The 16462-nt window shown below is 41.9% G+C and overlaps 1 protein-coding gene across 7 annotated transcripts in view; it reads right to left on the reverse strand.

The window, feature by feature from the left end:
• Positions 1-225: 225 nt before the first annotated feature.
• The window catches only part of LOC136433443 (alpha-actinin-like), a 40322-nt gene continuing 24085 nt past the window's right edge, over positions 226-16462 (reverse strand). Inside the window, exons 4-24 of one of the 7 annotated variants that reach the window (XM_066425665.1) lie at positions 15786-15873; positions 14552-14633; positions 13895-13976; positions 12803-12888; positions 12434-12526; positions 11933-12007; positions 11428-11583; positions 10255-10461; positions 9897-9988; positions 8108-8153; positions 7519-7581; positions 7167-7229; positions 6913-6990; positions 5587-5745; positions 5056-5244; positions 4540-4689; positions 4263-4331; positions 4026-4103; positions 2726-2806; positions 2096-2254; positions 226-1859 (exon numbers count right to left, since the gene is read on the reverse strand). In XM_066425665.1, the coding sequence (XP_066281762.1) occupies positions 1701-1859; positions 2096-2254; positions 2726-2806; positions 4026-4103; positions 4263-4331; positions 4540-4689; positions 5056-5244; positions 5587-5745; positions 6913-6990; positions 7167-7229; positions 7519-7581; positions 8108-8153; positions 9897-9988; positions 10255-10461; positions 11428-11583; positions 11933-12007; positions 12434-12526; positions 12803-12888; positions 13895-13976; positions 14552-14633; positions 15786-15873 (2255 nt within the window). In that variant the 3' untranslated portion in view covers positions 226-1700. Of the gene's footprint in view, positions 1860-2095; positions 2255-2725; positions 2807-3023; positions 3105-4025; positions 4104-4262; positions 4332-4539; positions 4690-5055; positions 5245-5586; positions 5746-6912; positions 6991-7166; positions 7230-7518; positions 7582-8107; positions 8154-8816; positions 8863-9896; positions 9989-10254; positions 10462-11427; positions 11584-11932; positions 12008-12433; positions 12527-12802; positions 12889-13447; positions 13530-13894; positions 13977-14551; positions 14634-15785; positions 15874-16462 lie in introns of all 7 variants that reach the window. The other 6 variants (XM_066425664.1, XM_066425662.1, XM_066425661.1 and 3 more) reach the window with 6 other exon arrangements.

The raw sequence follows: 16462 nt of genomic DNA on the forward strand, positions 1-16462 counted from the left end.
GCAGTCCTCTATGCGATCAAACCAACCATATCACGAGAAATACTGATGCCTACGCTACTGAATTTCCAGTGCTCTAAAACCTAGCAGATTTTGATGTCCGTAAACAGGCAATGTCAAATGTCTTCCCCTAAATAGAAGAATCTTGTAATTTGTTTTTGTCTTCAGCACACACAATGACATTACGTAAAAATTAATTAACACACAGAAACACACAGAAAACCAGAATGATGTTTTCAAGAGTACAAAGTTTTTATTTCCCCTTCCATCCAATTAACAGTCTACAGTAGAGTCAGATAAAACCACCTCTATTTGACACCTTAAACAAATCAAACCTCTCAGATCATGACATACCACTACTATACTTCAGGTGGAGAATTATATCAAGCATATGCAAGCTACCCTGCTGGCCTTACATATAGGCAGCTACTCTTAAATTTGCATAATTTCTAGGACTGTATACAATGTAGGTTATGATAAATACATGTATCATATGTAGAAAAAAAAGCAAAATCAACTGATGGGACCTGGCAATAACGTGAAGTACACAACTACTGATCAGTATAAAACAATTAAGCGTTCAAAAATATTTGGGGCAGTAGCTGATACGAAATCTCGAGCTAATTATAGGGAGTGCGTTCACGTGGGGAGACAGCTGTGCTGAGTCGGGGCAACCATAGACTCCCTGCACATTCTCTGCTAGCTCCCAGGAAGCCCAAGTATGCCAGGCATTCTGCTGCTCCACACCATGCTGACATAGATCCTTCTGCCCCAGGGGGCAGGACTTTGCTGGCTCACACACGGGACAGCAACCCAAATAGAGAACCATGTTCTCTAAATAGGGTGAAGCCATTCCAGAGGGGAGGGAGGGCACCTGTGGTCACACTGACTGCCTCTGCCTTATGTAGGGTAGAGAGAGTCAGGTAGGTACTACCTCTTCCCTATGAGAATGGCGCTCTTGACAGGAGGGAGGGCATTCTCTTTAAACAATCTGTAGGTGTGAGGCTGCACATGTGGTCACATCTAGGTTGGTCATCAGATCAAGTTTTGACCTTCCAGAATGAATCGCTTCAAACCTAAGAAACGTTTGATTTCAAATGCACCAATCTGGCAGCAACACGTGGTCACGACCTGCGAACAGCTACAGTGAGCTGGCGCAGGTCTGAGCTGCTGCTAAATTGCCTGTGTCTCACTAGAACAAGCACAACATAGCCGCACATGTGGTCACATCTATCTATGTGCAACAGTCCCGATTTTGGTCCCGGAAGTAACACATACATAAATATGTGCTGCTGTGATGTCCATATTCAAGCCAAAGCACAGGTACCCCATCTTGGTAACCCACCGTCATCACAGCTACAATGTCCTGCCATCAACACACTCCCAGCTACTTCACTACATCTACTGTCCCCTCCCTACCATTACAGTTCATTCTCGTCATATATCTTGCAAATTCTGATGGTTGCACAATGAAAGATGGCACAACTACACTACCTCCCAATGACAGAAGAAGACTTTTACTTTTGTTCCTTTGGCTACTACCCCTTCCTTCCTCAACATACAAGCACAATCACAACCCAGCCCTGCTGTCAAAAGGCACGTGTTCTCACTAACTCCCCCAAAGTACGGAAATTACCCCTGGAGTAATGGATGGTGACTAAGATAAATACATATACATTTATTTGCATGTGTATGTAGAGAGGTTAGAGGTCACTCTCTCCGTAGAGTGCTGTGGCGAAGGAGATGTAGTCCAGCGCGCCAGGGACGCCGTCTCCCCCCATGTATGGGGTCATCCTGGCGATACAGTACTCTGCCTGGTCCGGCGGCAGCTCACGCCGAAGCTCTTCTTGTGTGATGTAGGGCTGAAGAAAGAAAAGAGAATATCATCAAATGTGATTTTTATATCCCTGAGACCTGGGTCAAAAGTTACCATGTAGAAAACAATTCCATTTCATTCTCCTCTGACCGTCGTGTAAATCTGGCAGACCTGTTCCCAAGGCAACCTGGTACACTTTGTATTTCGTGGTGCTAAACTTTTAAAAGTCTTTAACAGACTTATTCAATGCAACTTGCTTTGGTCTGAAGAGGCAAGTCTCACCTTGTCTCCAGCCAAGATCTTGAACGACTGCATGACCTGCTCAGCGGTGTCTGAGTCTGTTGTCTCCCGCGTCATGAAGTCCAGGAATGCCTGGAACGTCACGTATCCCGAGCCGTTCGGGTCCACCACACCAAGGATGTGGGCAAACTCAGCATCTCCCTACAGGTGAGAAATATCAAGTCAGATACTGCTATGTCTGCAATAGATCATCACTGAGTTATCATGTACTTTATACATCAACGGAACGGTATTAGAACCAAAAAGGCTTAAAACCTAAACCTAAAGGGAATGTTACTATCTTACAAGTCAGAAAGGTTTCAGTAATTCCTTAATATCATTAAACAGTGTGACTGAGAGTTGGGGCTCTACTCAACATATCTTCTACTGGGACATTTTCTATTGACACAGAGATGAAACATACTCTGCATTTGTGTTACATATGGGTTACACACTTTCTCTAAGGTCATATTCCAACACAAGCAATTTTATGATTTACATTTTTATTTTAATATACACGTGTGGTTTTCTCTTAACCAAATTATTAGGGAATTTCATGAACTTGTTGTTTCGATGATACAATGTAACGTACTCTACAGGACCCACTACTACACAATCCTGATCAGCTCCTACCTTATCTCCTTCTTGAATATTATATCCAATGCTAATGAGACAAGACTTGAACTCGTTGGGCTCCAGACGACCTGACCCGTCCTATAGAACAAGATTCATGTTCAAAAACACATGCAGCAGCAGGCAATGGGCCAGTCCGTACCAGCTGGTTCACAATGTAGCGACTGACAGACTTTTCAGGGGTTAGGACATGGATGCCAAACACTTCATATCCAAATATCGAGGTGTCGACACTTGTCTGTGAACCAGCTTGTGTGGTTGAACTGGCCCGACATGGATCATCACACCCTAGCCTTACCTCCCTGCCTGGGTTGAAGTGGTAGCCCATACTCAGCAGGCACTGGCGGAAGCTTTCAGGTTCCAGAGCTAATGTACGTTTCTACACGCACACACACACGCACGCACAGAGATCACAACACACAGGGGGAAGAGGCAACAAACACACCACATAGAAGGGGGGGGGGGGGGGGAAACAGGACAAAATACACAAGATGTGGAGCAGGACAAGAAACGGACACATAGACGAAGTGAACAGCACATGGAAAACAGAAACAAACAAGGAAATACATCACACAAAACAACATAGGAAAACGAGAAGGGAAAAGAAGGGAATAGAGAAGATAGAAATAATTCAGTCATTTAAGAGCAACAGGGAAGGCAGCAAATATGCGATCAAAAGAAATGAAAGTAATCAGAAATATCAAAGGTACTGAAAATATTCAAAGGGAAGAAAACTGTCAAAATATCAAAAGTCGAAGAGTGCAGTGGACGGTGAAGTCGGATGACAGGCAAGTGGAGGGGCATGCACACAGAACATGCAACATAGAACAGGGCAGTGGTGGGGTGAGCCACACAAATAGAGCAGTGCCTTACTGAGCTTCTACATGGAGCTACCGTGGCAAGGCATTAAAGCTGAACCTGCTGAAATCTATATAACAGCAGCCTTTCATTAAGTGATACTGCCAATGCACAATAATTTGAATAACATACAGTATAACAACATTCTGGTATGAAAATGTAGTATGGTATCTCAGTTTTAGATACATAAGTATGCATATATATATTGGCTGAAGGCAAGCACTAGTCTCATCTTCTGCTCTTCTAACATGCAGTGCATACAAGCAATTTGTTTTACTTCATGTTTTCCAAAGCTGTGAACGTGTTCCACACAGTGGTAGCATATTTCTGGTATATGAGGATGATCTATGAAAGACTTGGTGTTGATCCAGTTTGCCAGAGACCTGGCAAAGCACAGCATCAAACCTGTGAGTGTGATGCCCTGCAGTGTGGACTGCCTTACCTTGTCGAAGTGAGAGAAGGAGGCCCTGAACTCCTGCAGTTTCTCTTCTGGGATGCCCTTGGCTTCTCTGGTCAGGATCTAGGAAAAGAGTGGGACATGGTAAGGAAAGGCTCTAGCTTTTCAACCAACTCATTAAGACTACATTGCATTTGATGAAATTCCAAGACTTAGGTGTAATCACAAGGGAATGTCCTACTCTTCAATGGCTTTCCAACAAATTGCACTGTCCTCTCTTACCTGGTTCTCGACTTCGTTGATGGTCCTGGCAATGGAGGTGAGCAGCTGCTCCCAGCCAACCCTCAGAGTCTGAGAAACAAACACACAGGTGTGAGTCAGCAAATCTATTTATCAACACTGCTATAGAAAGAGATGTTGGAACAAAGCCTTCTCGTTTGCATTAACTGTTAATTCAAATCCTGTGACTGCTTGTAGTATGCATACATTTTCCGTGTCAACACTACAACTCAGATTGTACATGTAAGGATGAACTGACGAGTCTAGAGCACAGACTGACCTCCATGGTGTACTGTGTGTGCTTGTTCTCAAACACCAGGGACTCCTGGATGGCCTGGTTGTATGTCTCCAGCTCGTCCATGTTGGGTTTGTAGGCCATGATCTGGGCCTCCATGTTCTTCAGTTTCAACATGGCGTCCTCCAGAGTGCCCTGGACACAAGAGGAAAACAAACTCATCAGATCAACTCAGATCTTTAGCAGTAGCAATTATATTATCAATCTGCTACTTTTTAATGTTAGATAGACTCAATACAGCTTTTGCTTCTTTCGAGAAAAAGATCAGTGAAATCATAAAAACAATGGGCACTGATGAGCATATTGTTATTAAGTTTAATCTAATTTCTAGCAGACTGTCAGTTTCCCTCTACCAGGCCAAAGTCCTGAATGTAAAAATGTGTCCTAGGGTGCAAAAATTTTCCCAGCGAATAAAACGTTATACTGAGTAAAAAATTTGGTACCTAGGCTGCACTTGTTTTTCATTATGGGGAACACAAAGTTAATGCAAGGATGCTTCACCTGCATCTGCATGCCGATGGTGGCGATGGCCTCAGCCTGCTTCTCTATCCATGGCCCCACAGAGTTGGCCTTCTGTGCGAACTGCCGCCTGAGGCGCTCGTGGTTCTGTTGTCTGACCATCTCCTGCTGCAGGACCGAGTCACGCTGCGGAACCAGGTTGTTCACATCCTGCCACTTCTGCTTCAGTTCCTACAGAAACACAAGCAGATTAATATTGTACTGTAAGGCTGCTCTGTATCTTTGAATGTTGAAGCTTTGAGTGACCGGTTAAGTCAGTCATGACATTTAGGGCAACACATTTTTCAGGAAGACAAGGAGTAAATCATCCAATGGTTTTGGCATGTTCTTGTTTATGCTTAGCTGCAAATTTGATACAGCTTTACGTTGATGAAGGTTAGACATCCAGGTAATACGCTTGAGTAACTGTCATTTGGCGTTGTTTGATACAGCTTTGCATCATGGGACAAGATAGATTTGTTCTTATTTACTAGCGAATTTGTTGCTACTGCCTGTGCAATAATCGTTACTCACCTCTCCTGTGATGTTGGTGTAGGGGTTGATGGTGACTCCCTTCAGGTCGAGCTGCTGTACGATGCGCTGCACCTCCGTGATGCACATCATGATGGCATTGAACTCCTTGTCTGCCTCGGGCAGGGTCATCTTGAACGCCTCGTGGGCATCGATCAGGCCCTACAGGAATCAGGCATGGTTAGATTCTTATACTCTGCTGGACAGCTATATGGTAGGTCATCCAATCTATGTGGATTTGAATCATTGGCTCTCTAAAATATTGAATGGCTTTTGGAAAGCTACATCCAATTACGCTCCCTGCAATTCTTCAATCCATCTTTCTCTCTTAAAGCCTGACGAAAAAAGAATTCTAGACGATTTCTGACACGATTTTCCAGAAGTGTTTAAAAGGCTCTAAATGGCAAAGCTGTCATCATCATCAGTTGTGGATGGATAGTTGAACCTGATGCAATGATTGTGAAGATTGACATTTTTGCCAACCATAGAAACTATAGTGCATGGATCATGGAGGTGCTGTGAGGAAGGAAGGCAGGTGAGAGGAAAAGACGTTGAAGGCTGGGGTAGATTTTGTTGGTGTCCATCGTGATTGGTGCTTTGGAGTAATTGGTGTATAATTTAAACAAAAACAGCAACTAAGACTCCATGAAACTAAACAGATGTGAATTTGTGTGGTATGAAACAGAACGAATGTATGCTACAGTGCAAACTACTGTGTACTATTACTGGCTCCAGCCGAAGTAGCGGAGTGGGGTTAATTTTGTATCCCCTGAGTAAGTAGGCTGGTGCCACACCCTACCTCCTGATGCAGGTAGAAGTAGAGGAAATCCAGAGGATAGCATGAGATCAAAGGTCGGATTATCAGTCAGCAGTACTTATCAACATGCAAGGGGTGAGAGTGGTCTGCATGCATGTCCACCGGGCCAACTTAATAGACAGTTATGTTTTGTGGAAGTAGAGTGCTGAGCTGTGGCTCTTGGAGTGGCCAGCATGGTATAGGTTCATCAAACTCAGAGTAAAATTCAGTACATTGTAGAAGAAACAAAATAAAACAGCTCGAAAAATAATTCCATTCAACATGCTACACATATCCCACAGTACTGTAGGAGAGCAAAAAATAAAGCAGCCTGAAAAGAGGCAGAGGCAAGACTGGATTGTCAAAGAGTGGTTGACCATATGTAAGTCTGAAAACTTTGTACAGTGTATAAGAATGCTTGTACAGTACCTGAATCCTGTTTGCCAGGTCTGGTTCATGTACAATCCTATGTGATTGTGTATTGTGTCATATCTTTATGTGTAGTACAGTAAGCTAAAACAAGGGAACAGTACCTGGATCTCATCCATAGTGTGCACAATGAACATGTCCACCAGGTCCTCCTTGGCACCGTCCATCCAGTTGTTGAATGGCTGGAAAAGAAACCAAAAACACGTAAAGACAAATCCCACATATGCTTATATCAACAAGACATTTTACTCCTTTTGAATGTGTTTAAATTCATAACTTGTATTCATCTCAATACCGTATACATGTATATGTTACGGTTTGTTTAGTTCTACTTTAGTCACACAGTAAGGATACTTACAGCTGCTCTCTTGGCGAATTCCAAATGATATTGGTCCACTCTTTCCAAGATTTTCTCAGCTTCCTGTGAACAGAGCACACAAGTAGGTTGTTAAAGAGACGGTCTGCTTAGAGGAATGAAACAGAAAGTCCACGAATCATTTCAGGGGATTCACTATTTGAGGTATATTGTGAGATCATCAATGGTAGATTAGTAGATGGACAGCTGCTACACTTAAACCATGAACCGTCAAAAGATTCATATCGCAAGAAACCTACAATTTCTCCTAGGCATGGAGTTTCTATTGTAGACAATGACTTAGCGATAGATATGATTCAGCTTCACAGTATGTACATGAATGGTCTGTACTCACATCCAGAGCATTTCTCCTCTTCTGTGTGAGGGCTCCCAATCTGTCCCACTGGTCGCAGATTCGCTGAGGAATGACAAAATAAATCAGTACAGATCTATGGCAGTAACTTTGCATGGAGTTGTAGATAATGAGGTGCAGACTAAGCTGTAACTACAGCTGTGAGCTGGGCAGAAGCATCTTATTTCAGGGCTTCATCTTTAATGGATATAGATGAACTTGACATTTTAGAAGCAATTTTGGGAGCAGTTCCAACATGCTAGAACCCCAGGATGTAATCATGCTGTAAAGTCTCACAAGCAATTGTGAGGGACGCAGGTGTCTGAAACATCACTATGGTTCCAATAGCCAAATCAATGACAATGAGAGAATTTGAGAAGCAACTGACAAATAGCCTTGGATTTCACCAATCATTCTAGAAAAATGGGCATAGCTTGGACACATGCTAAGCTTAATGTTTGCCAGTAGCTACAGCGTGTGTGCAGAAAGGAAAGTGAGAGAAAGTGAAAGAAAAGAACAGAAGTGCAAGAAAATGCATCAAATCCTAAAAGACAGAAAAGGGAGAAACGAAACCAAGCCTGTTACAAAATACCTGGCATCTAGCATTGATTGTTACAACGTCCCAGTACTCCAGATCACTGTAAAATAAGGGGGCAGAGGTGTGAACTAGGGTGGGGTTGCTCATGTTCCTCACCCCCACACCAGGGGGGTTCAGGTGATGTCAGGAAGGGGTGTCTGATCCCTTAACAGGGGGGAGGTCAAACAAGATGGGGGAGGGGAGATGTGTCCCACACCAGGGTAACAAGATGAGGTGTAGGTGTCACATCCCTCCAAGACATGGCAGGTTTTGAACATGGTGGGATGGAGGTGACTTGCTACACCAGGACTTCAAAGGAAAGGAGTGACTGTTTGAGACAATGCATATGTGGAAGAGCATCTGTCAAGAGGAAAGAAGATTTCAGGACAGAATGGGTGGAAGACAGGTGGAGAAAAAAATATGGCTTCCCCCTCACTCCTGCAAGTAGCATCCTGAACTGAGAGTTTTCTATTTGTAATTAGGTCAGTTGGTGTTACTCTTGTAAGTTTGTGCCTTGGAAGAACACACACCTTCTCTACTGAATTATTTCTTCTTAATTTGAAAATTTTCAGTGATTCCAATATTGTAGTAAACAAAATCTATGGCCTTGTTTGAAGACATGGTGATGAAAGGGTTTTGGGGCATGTTAAGGTTGCTACTGTTGAGGCATGAAGGGGACATTGTGATGTGGATGTGCTCAGTGCCGAGTGAGTGTGTTCAGTACCTGGCATCTCTCATTCACCGCATCTGCATCATTGTACTCTAAGTTACTGCAGGGAGACAAGACATGCAGTCAGCCATGCAGCGTGCGCTGGCACGTGAAGTAACGGTCAATGAACACGGCAATGTAGTGCATCAAGCACACACAGGTTAGACATGGTGCAGAGGAACACAGTTATAATTAAAACACTCCTGCAACGAGGTCCAGGGTGGTCATGCAATTCACCTCAACTCATTCCTGTTACTTTGAGTAAAATAGAATACTTATTTGATTCTTGTAATTGTAGCTTCATAAACTTGACTGTGTCATTGTTGATGCAAAAGAAGCTTAACCTACGCTTTCATATGTGGATGTTGTATAATTCTACTTCTGCATGCATTTCATAGTATGTTCACCAACAAAACCACAAACAATTTTGATTGACAGTACGAAAACTGAACTGTTTTCCATCCAAACTGATGAAAAGAATCAGACAGTTTTTGTTATCACGTGTCAGGAGGAGAACCATGCTGTCTGGCACACAAGAACACAAAAATCATACTCTATGAAGCAGTGGCACTTTTGGGTGCAGTGGTTCTACTTGACACACATTGCATGCAACTTACACTACTTTTGTGCAACAAAAAGTCTTCAACACAATAAAAACAGGATTAGACAGATTTAGGTAATTTCAGCAAGACTTCAATGAACAAACTGATCCAAGTTAAGAGGGAATAATCATCAAAGTGCTAATTAAAGATTTGGTCCAAGAAGAGGGGTATACAAAAGGACATGACTGCAAGACAAACACTTGATATATATCACATTTGTACATTGAGATCTATTTACATACAAATCCAACATTTGCATGAACAAAACCCATCTTGTATGATATTTATCATTTTATTGCACTTTGATATTAAGAAAAATATATTACAACAAACCAGTGAAACACACAATAAGTATCAACTACTTTACAGTGTCAGTCAATCAGACGAATAATATCACAATACACATAGTAAGGGTCAGCTACTTATAAGACATACAAAACTGATGATTCTCATACCAGACTGAGAACACAAGGTGATAATGACAGAGACTTACTTTAACTCCTGTGCAATGGCAGCTATCTGCTCCACACGGTCCTGGTGGGCGGCCAGATCACTCTCAAATGCCTCATGCTTCTTCCTCAGCGCCTGATGGGGGATGGGATACAGCAATCATCAGTACACGCGCAACATCACAGCAGATCGGTATGGATTATTAGGATAAAGATCACAGTTTTCAGTCAACCTTGGGATTGTCCTTCTATCCATCACTGCTGCAGTTATCACTCTAAAATAACTATAGGTCAGGAAAGTGCCAGACAGATTTTCAAGCCTTTTGGAGACTGCAAATTCATGAATATCAAAGTAAGCAAAGGTGTACATTCTCACAAATCCATGTAATACACTCTCCTCACCTTCAGTTCATACAAGTTGCAGTTCTTGAAGTCCGTGTCTTGCAGCATAACCTCCTTGCCCTCGGTCCACTCCTCATGGATGTCGGATTTGTGCTTGAACTTCCTGGCCAAGTGATCCAGACGCTCCAGCCTTCTCAACTCTGCAAGAAGCCACTCCTCGAATCCTTTCTCAGCAAACTCCAGCTTCTTCCATGCATTGGCAATATCCTGTGGGGAGGAGTATTCGTATCTGTGTCATCCTTTATGACTTTTACTGAGGTACATACTCCATTCTCATGACTTGGAAGATAAGAACTTACACAAGTTTAGAGCCATTTGTAACTTTTTAAACTTTACTTAGGGCAGCAATCTTCAATTTCACATCTTTCTACATTTTAGTTTCAGCAATAATAGAAGTGATAGAAATCCTATGATTACAAACTTTTATTATAGGCTATAAAACTTGAGGCATGCCGAACTATGGTTTGCACTTCTTTTATGATCCCTCTGAAATATGTCTGTACTGATATGTTGTGAAGGGTGTCGTCAGGCAAACCCGTATCACGAATGGTCAAGTTTAAGAGCACCATTATGGAGCCCATGTGGGCTATCTTCACCTGATGTGTGAAACAGGCTGCAGGTGTTTACGATTTACAGTTGTAACATACGATGAGGGCTGATCCTGTGTGATACTTTGCTCTTCTTCCACCCCATGAATGGACATGATAAAGCCTCTGGGTGCTCACATGGCTGACTATCTATGTACCATCTTAATGAGCTTCACAATGATGGATTCTAGCAGACACATCAGATGATACCCACGGGGGAGATTCTTGTATTCTCTGCCCATTTAATGTGAGCAATAATTGGGCCCTTAGCAACACACCAAAGATTTCTGGGAGGATCACCCATGGGTTCACTTGGGTCATTCCATCTAAATCTGCAGTTTGAAAACTTTACCATGTAACAACACATCATAGTTACTCTGTTTCATTCAATGCTGACAGATATCAGCCTTCAGCTAACAGACTAAGACAAACCTCTCATGATTATATATATATATACATACTTGTGTATAAACATATCTTTACAAGAAGCTATGTTTGTAAATATCTTTTTAATGTTCACTTCTCGTTAATCCAATTTTGATGAATATTAACCAAACTACATGAGAGCGTAAGCTGATCTGCTTACCGCGACCATTTTCCCCTCAGAAGGCATGTAGGCTGGCCTGTTGCTGAGTCGCAGCTTGGTCTGCAACGTGTTGAAGATGATCTCCAGCTTACTCTTGTCCTCGAGCTTTGGAGGTTTGTGCTTGCGGCGGTAGTCTCTGAACTCCTCGAGTTTGTGCTATAGAAATATAGGGAATGATGAGTATTTTGCATCTTCTATAATCTGGCAAAATATCTAAATTTCAATCATTATACAAATTCTAGACCACTATCTATGGGCTTTGGGCTCCACTACATTCAAAATAAGACATACTGCTTTTGGATAAACAAAAATGTTTATGTCCTTGTTCAAATGTATTAAAGGAAACAATCTATTTTGGTATTTTTCTATTCATCTCTCACACTACCACCCCCAGAGTGAGCTATGTTCTGTGAGCTATGTCAGAACATAGCTGGCACACAAGCTTTACTTGCACCATACGTAAGTTTACTTCATGTTTGCAATTTACGAAATGTTGTTTCTTTACCTGTGTTCCTGGCAGTGTGTTGTCCCTGGTCCTGTTCTCCAGCCACGGGATCGTCTTACGAATCCACTCAAGCAGCTGTATGGGACAAAATGCATGGCTTTATAAACAGAGAAGATACGTTGACAATGTGCTGCAATATAAGTACTAACAATGACCTGCAGGGTATTTATAAGCACACATGTTATGACATCCAACCCCACCCAACCCACAGAAAAATTACTCCTCTAATCTCTATAAAGCCATTCCTTAACCAAATCAAATCAAAAGACCAAATTAGATGTCCCCTTCTGGTGGTATACAAAAAGTGATTACATTCAAATCTAATCTACCTCCACCAGTAACCTAAATCTTCCCTAACAATGAACACAGCAACAACTGTATGTATATATGTATATATTGTTATCTGTATTCATTGCTTACAATTGTAATGTGTATGTTAAGACTCCAGGAAGAATAGTGAGGTACTGTCACGAATGGAGATCTTTTAAACAATAAACTCACATCAGATGCCAGCCTCTCATATTCCTCCATCAACCGCTCGTTCTCCTGGTTGACCCGCAACACCTTACAGATGCGGTTCGCTGCAGTCTCAGCCTACAAGTGGAAAAACATGGAGATATATGTATTAAAAGGCCTTTTTTCTTCTCTACAAATCACAATAACAAAATTGTCACTGCTTAAGAATTAAAACACCTCCATGAGATTTATAAACATGCCACTATCATCTTCAGGAAGTCAAATCAACATATTACCAAAAGTTTATAGCCATGGATATGTATTAAGTAGACAAGATCAACTTGTGCAACATTTTCTTTTCTACATACGGCACAGGAAATGTAATAAAGGTGACTACAGTCTATGAGCTCTTACCTTCTGCAGGCCGGAGAAGGCGTGGTAGTAACATGACACGTATGTCATGATGGCCTTCTCATCAGGCCTGGCTGTGTTCACAATGTCTGAGGAGAAGGAAACGTCAAACAACCAATAAGGATGATGCAGGACTATAACAAAATCCTTGAAAAATGAAATTGAGCCAACAAGTCTCACATATATATCTGACAAAATTTCTTTCAACGCAAATTCAATAGTCTATAGCATCATGCTTTGCTACATTAATGCTTCAAGGAAATGAGTCACTACTGGATGCTTTGTCGCTCATTGAGAATCTACTTCTGCAGTTTCTCAGTCTTCAACCTAACATTCATCTTACTTGAGATACAATCACTATGTTCCATGATCATTCACTTAAACATACAGCACTGTCAAAGACTTTCAAAGTTATCCGACATAAATACTTGAGACTTAAGCATACTGACGTCCCCCATGCCCAACATACTTTACAGTGGTATGATATACTCTTCACACAAATATGCTGACAGGCAAACATTTACAATGTTATGCAAACATCAAATGCACTTGAAATGAAAAATGCACATTTAAGTCAGAAATGAAGAATGCAGAACTAGAGAGGCAAAATAAGTGTTAGCTAAGGAGGAGCGCCTATTACTCTAGTACCTTCTGCGTCAAGCATCTTAGGTATGTCCAGGTATTTCTCTGCTATTTCAAAGGCAAGGTTGAGGTTGCCAATAGGATCATCCTGGATGGAAGGGTGAAGAGATGAAGCACACGTGTGAGGGGAAACAAACAAAGGAGACAAAGGTGACCAAACAAGCTGCACAGGCTTAATAATGACAGGGGCTTGTGTTGTTCTTGTCCAACACAAGCCCTTTCAAAATCTGCCATTGTTAAGCTTGTGCATGTGCTAGGACAAAACACCAGACGAGAGGCAAGCCTATCTGCCCCACAGCTAGGCTGATCTACAGCAAGTAGACCAGCTTGTGGAACAAAGAACACAGACACCAGCAGCGGGCAGCAACACAGCAGTGATCAGGTGACCTGCAAACACAAAACTGCGGGCAGAGATGGAGAGAGCGGCATGCCAGAGTCATCCTGCACACCTACCCTCAGGGTCCAACATCCTGGGTATGTCCAGGTGTTTTTCAGCGGTGTCCAGAGCCAGGCTCAGGTTGGTGTACGGGTCATCCTGCCATGCAACATGCATGAAGGACCATGCAAAACGGGAGAAATACCGGCCATAGTTATAGGCTGTGTACACATCACATCACATTACATTACCAGCATCTATGGTCAGACATCTTCTTGAGAACACTGGTACATGTCCAAGATAATGAAATTTGCAAGTGATGGTATTTTCATCAATCATTATCAGTTCACAATGATGTGATGTTTTCATCTTCAACAGAAATAGCAATCTGACTGATAACAAACTTTTCATTTGAAGAATTGTTGATCTGAATTTTCCATGACTTATACGGTAGTTACAATGCACTCAAGTGTGACATGTCATTGCATATCATTGTTCTCTTATGGTACTTCCACACTTTGAAGAATTGTCTAACAAATCATGTCAATGATTACTTTCCAATCAAGGCATCATTATCATGACATTGCGATAATTTGTTTCACAATAATTTCCATACAGGGCAAGGCGATCATCTATTTGATTTATCTAAATCATCAAATTTCAGCGCATATTTGCAGTCAATTCATGTTCACTGCTTCACACAGCTCCAGAGGTGGCTGAACTTGTGTACAGACCTTCCTGAGTTCGTGATAGTTGGGGATGAGCTCGGGCCGATGTCTGTGGATGAGGGCGCAGAATGCCAGACCATCCTTCCAGCTGGAGAGAAATTACCGCATGTTAGTAAAGTTTTGTACATCAAAGGGTCTCGGTATATGTTTTATCAGTCAGTAATTTTTTAGTCCCAAAAGCAGGACAAGTCATGTATGGTCGACCATTCTATCGACAATTTTGAACAGCCTTTCTCCTACTTAATCATTCTTCAATCATTTTGTACCAGCCTGCTTTTGTCAGGTATGAAAGTCCATAAAATAATCAACTTCCAGACATTCCATTGAGCTTACCGAACATACGAAAACACTACCCAACAGGTCCTCCATATTTATGAGGATGGTTGAATCAGGTGACAAGCACCAAACCTCCTGCTCATTGCAGCTTAATTGTCTGCCAGCCTCATTACAGAAGCAGCAATTAAAGTGGTCTGTTTAATGGAAGATTCCGTCTGCATAGTGCAAGGTAAAATCAATAGCTCCCCACTTAGTCTGGTGGTACATCTAACACTTGACCAAGAGGAGGTATAGTACAGCATCACAGGGCAGATGGAACAACACATTTTGTAGAACAGTCTGGCTAACTGTGAAGTAATTGCTGTCCGCTAGCAGGCAGCTCTTTTTGCAAAGGATTTACTTCATACTTGGCAAATCTAATTGCTGAGCCATCAGGGCATCAGTTAAAGACTCATCTGCATATAAACCATGTATATCTGCTATCTCTCCACAGCAGTTGGAATACCCAGGAGCAATTTGTGCTGCCTTCCTGATGAAATATGTATCAGTTGGGCTGAAATTTTGCTCAATGGCAGATCCCCACACAGCTCCAGTCATTAGTATATGGCAGCATTAGTCAAAATTCTCTGAGACTGATGCACTTAAAAAGTGATTATGTAGCCTGTGAGGAGTCTGGGATATCAATGCAGCACAAATTCCATATGGAAAAAAGTTCTTTGTGAAGTAATGTATTCTGAAGTATATATTTGCAGGAAGGGATGGAGAGCCTCCTTTTTAAATTGGATGGCCTGCTGCAGAAAATTGCATTGCACCAATTCTCAAAACTGTTAGCGGTGGCGTATACATCAAGCTCCTTTCTATGGTGTCTTCCTCAATTGCCGCATTCTTCCAATAGGCTGTCTGACTACTTTAGCCCTTGTATTTCTGATTGTGCGGTTCAACCAGTCAGAGAAGTGTAGCTTACCTGGTATGGAAGTTCTGGACATTCACATTCTTGTATGGAGCTGTTTTCCTCTGGCACCAGAGCAGCAAGCCTTCCTTGGACGAGCTTTCTGTAAAGACAAAACACAAACGACATCAAAATTGACTTCAGGTAACAGTAAAAAATATTAATAATAAGTCATACTTGTCCAATACAACTCATACAAACAATCTCATGCTAGCTCCATTTGTGTTGAAAGTGATTTCCCCATAAGCTAAATGAATTTCCTGCCTGGAATAACCAAACTTCCATGACACAACTTGTCACCTCCTATCTACCTTTTGAGGCCCCTTAGATTGAGCTGAGCAAATTGCTCCCAGCATGTCACTATTTAAAGCTCCCCAGGCTGAGTTAGTCATCACCTTTCAGCACTGCTCAGAAATATATGGCATCAAATCATATACCAGTGGAGACAAGAATAGGGTCCCCTTCTGAGAGGCTCTGTACATATATATCTTAAAAAAGGCAAACCTGTGACTTTCTGAACATAATTGAGAAAATGAAGCAGCCAATCAATTGATCTGAAGCGTCCCTTCTTCAACTTCATGTATGCAACAGATTCTCCTTCTATCCTCTATTCCCATGACTTTCTAGAATACACTGATGAATGTATTCCATTTGGAAATTTAAAACATACTTTTTATTGATATACCAAGACA

The sequence above is a fragment of the Branchiostoma lanceolatum genome, chromosome 4 (assembly GCF_035083965.1).
Source record: "Branchiostoma lanceolatum isolate klBraLanc5 chromosome 4, klBraLanc5.hap2, whole genome shotgun sequence".
NCBI lineage: Eukaryota > Metazoa > Chordata > Leptocardii > Amphioxiformes > Branchiostomatidae > Branchiostoma > Branchiostoma lanceolatum.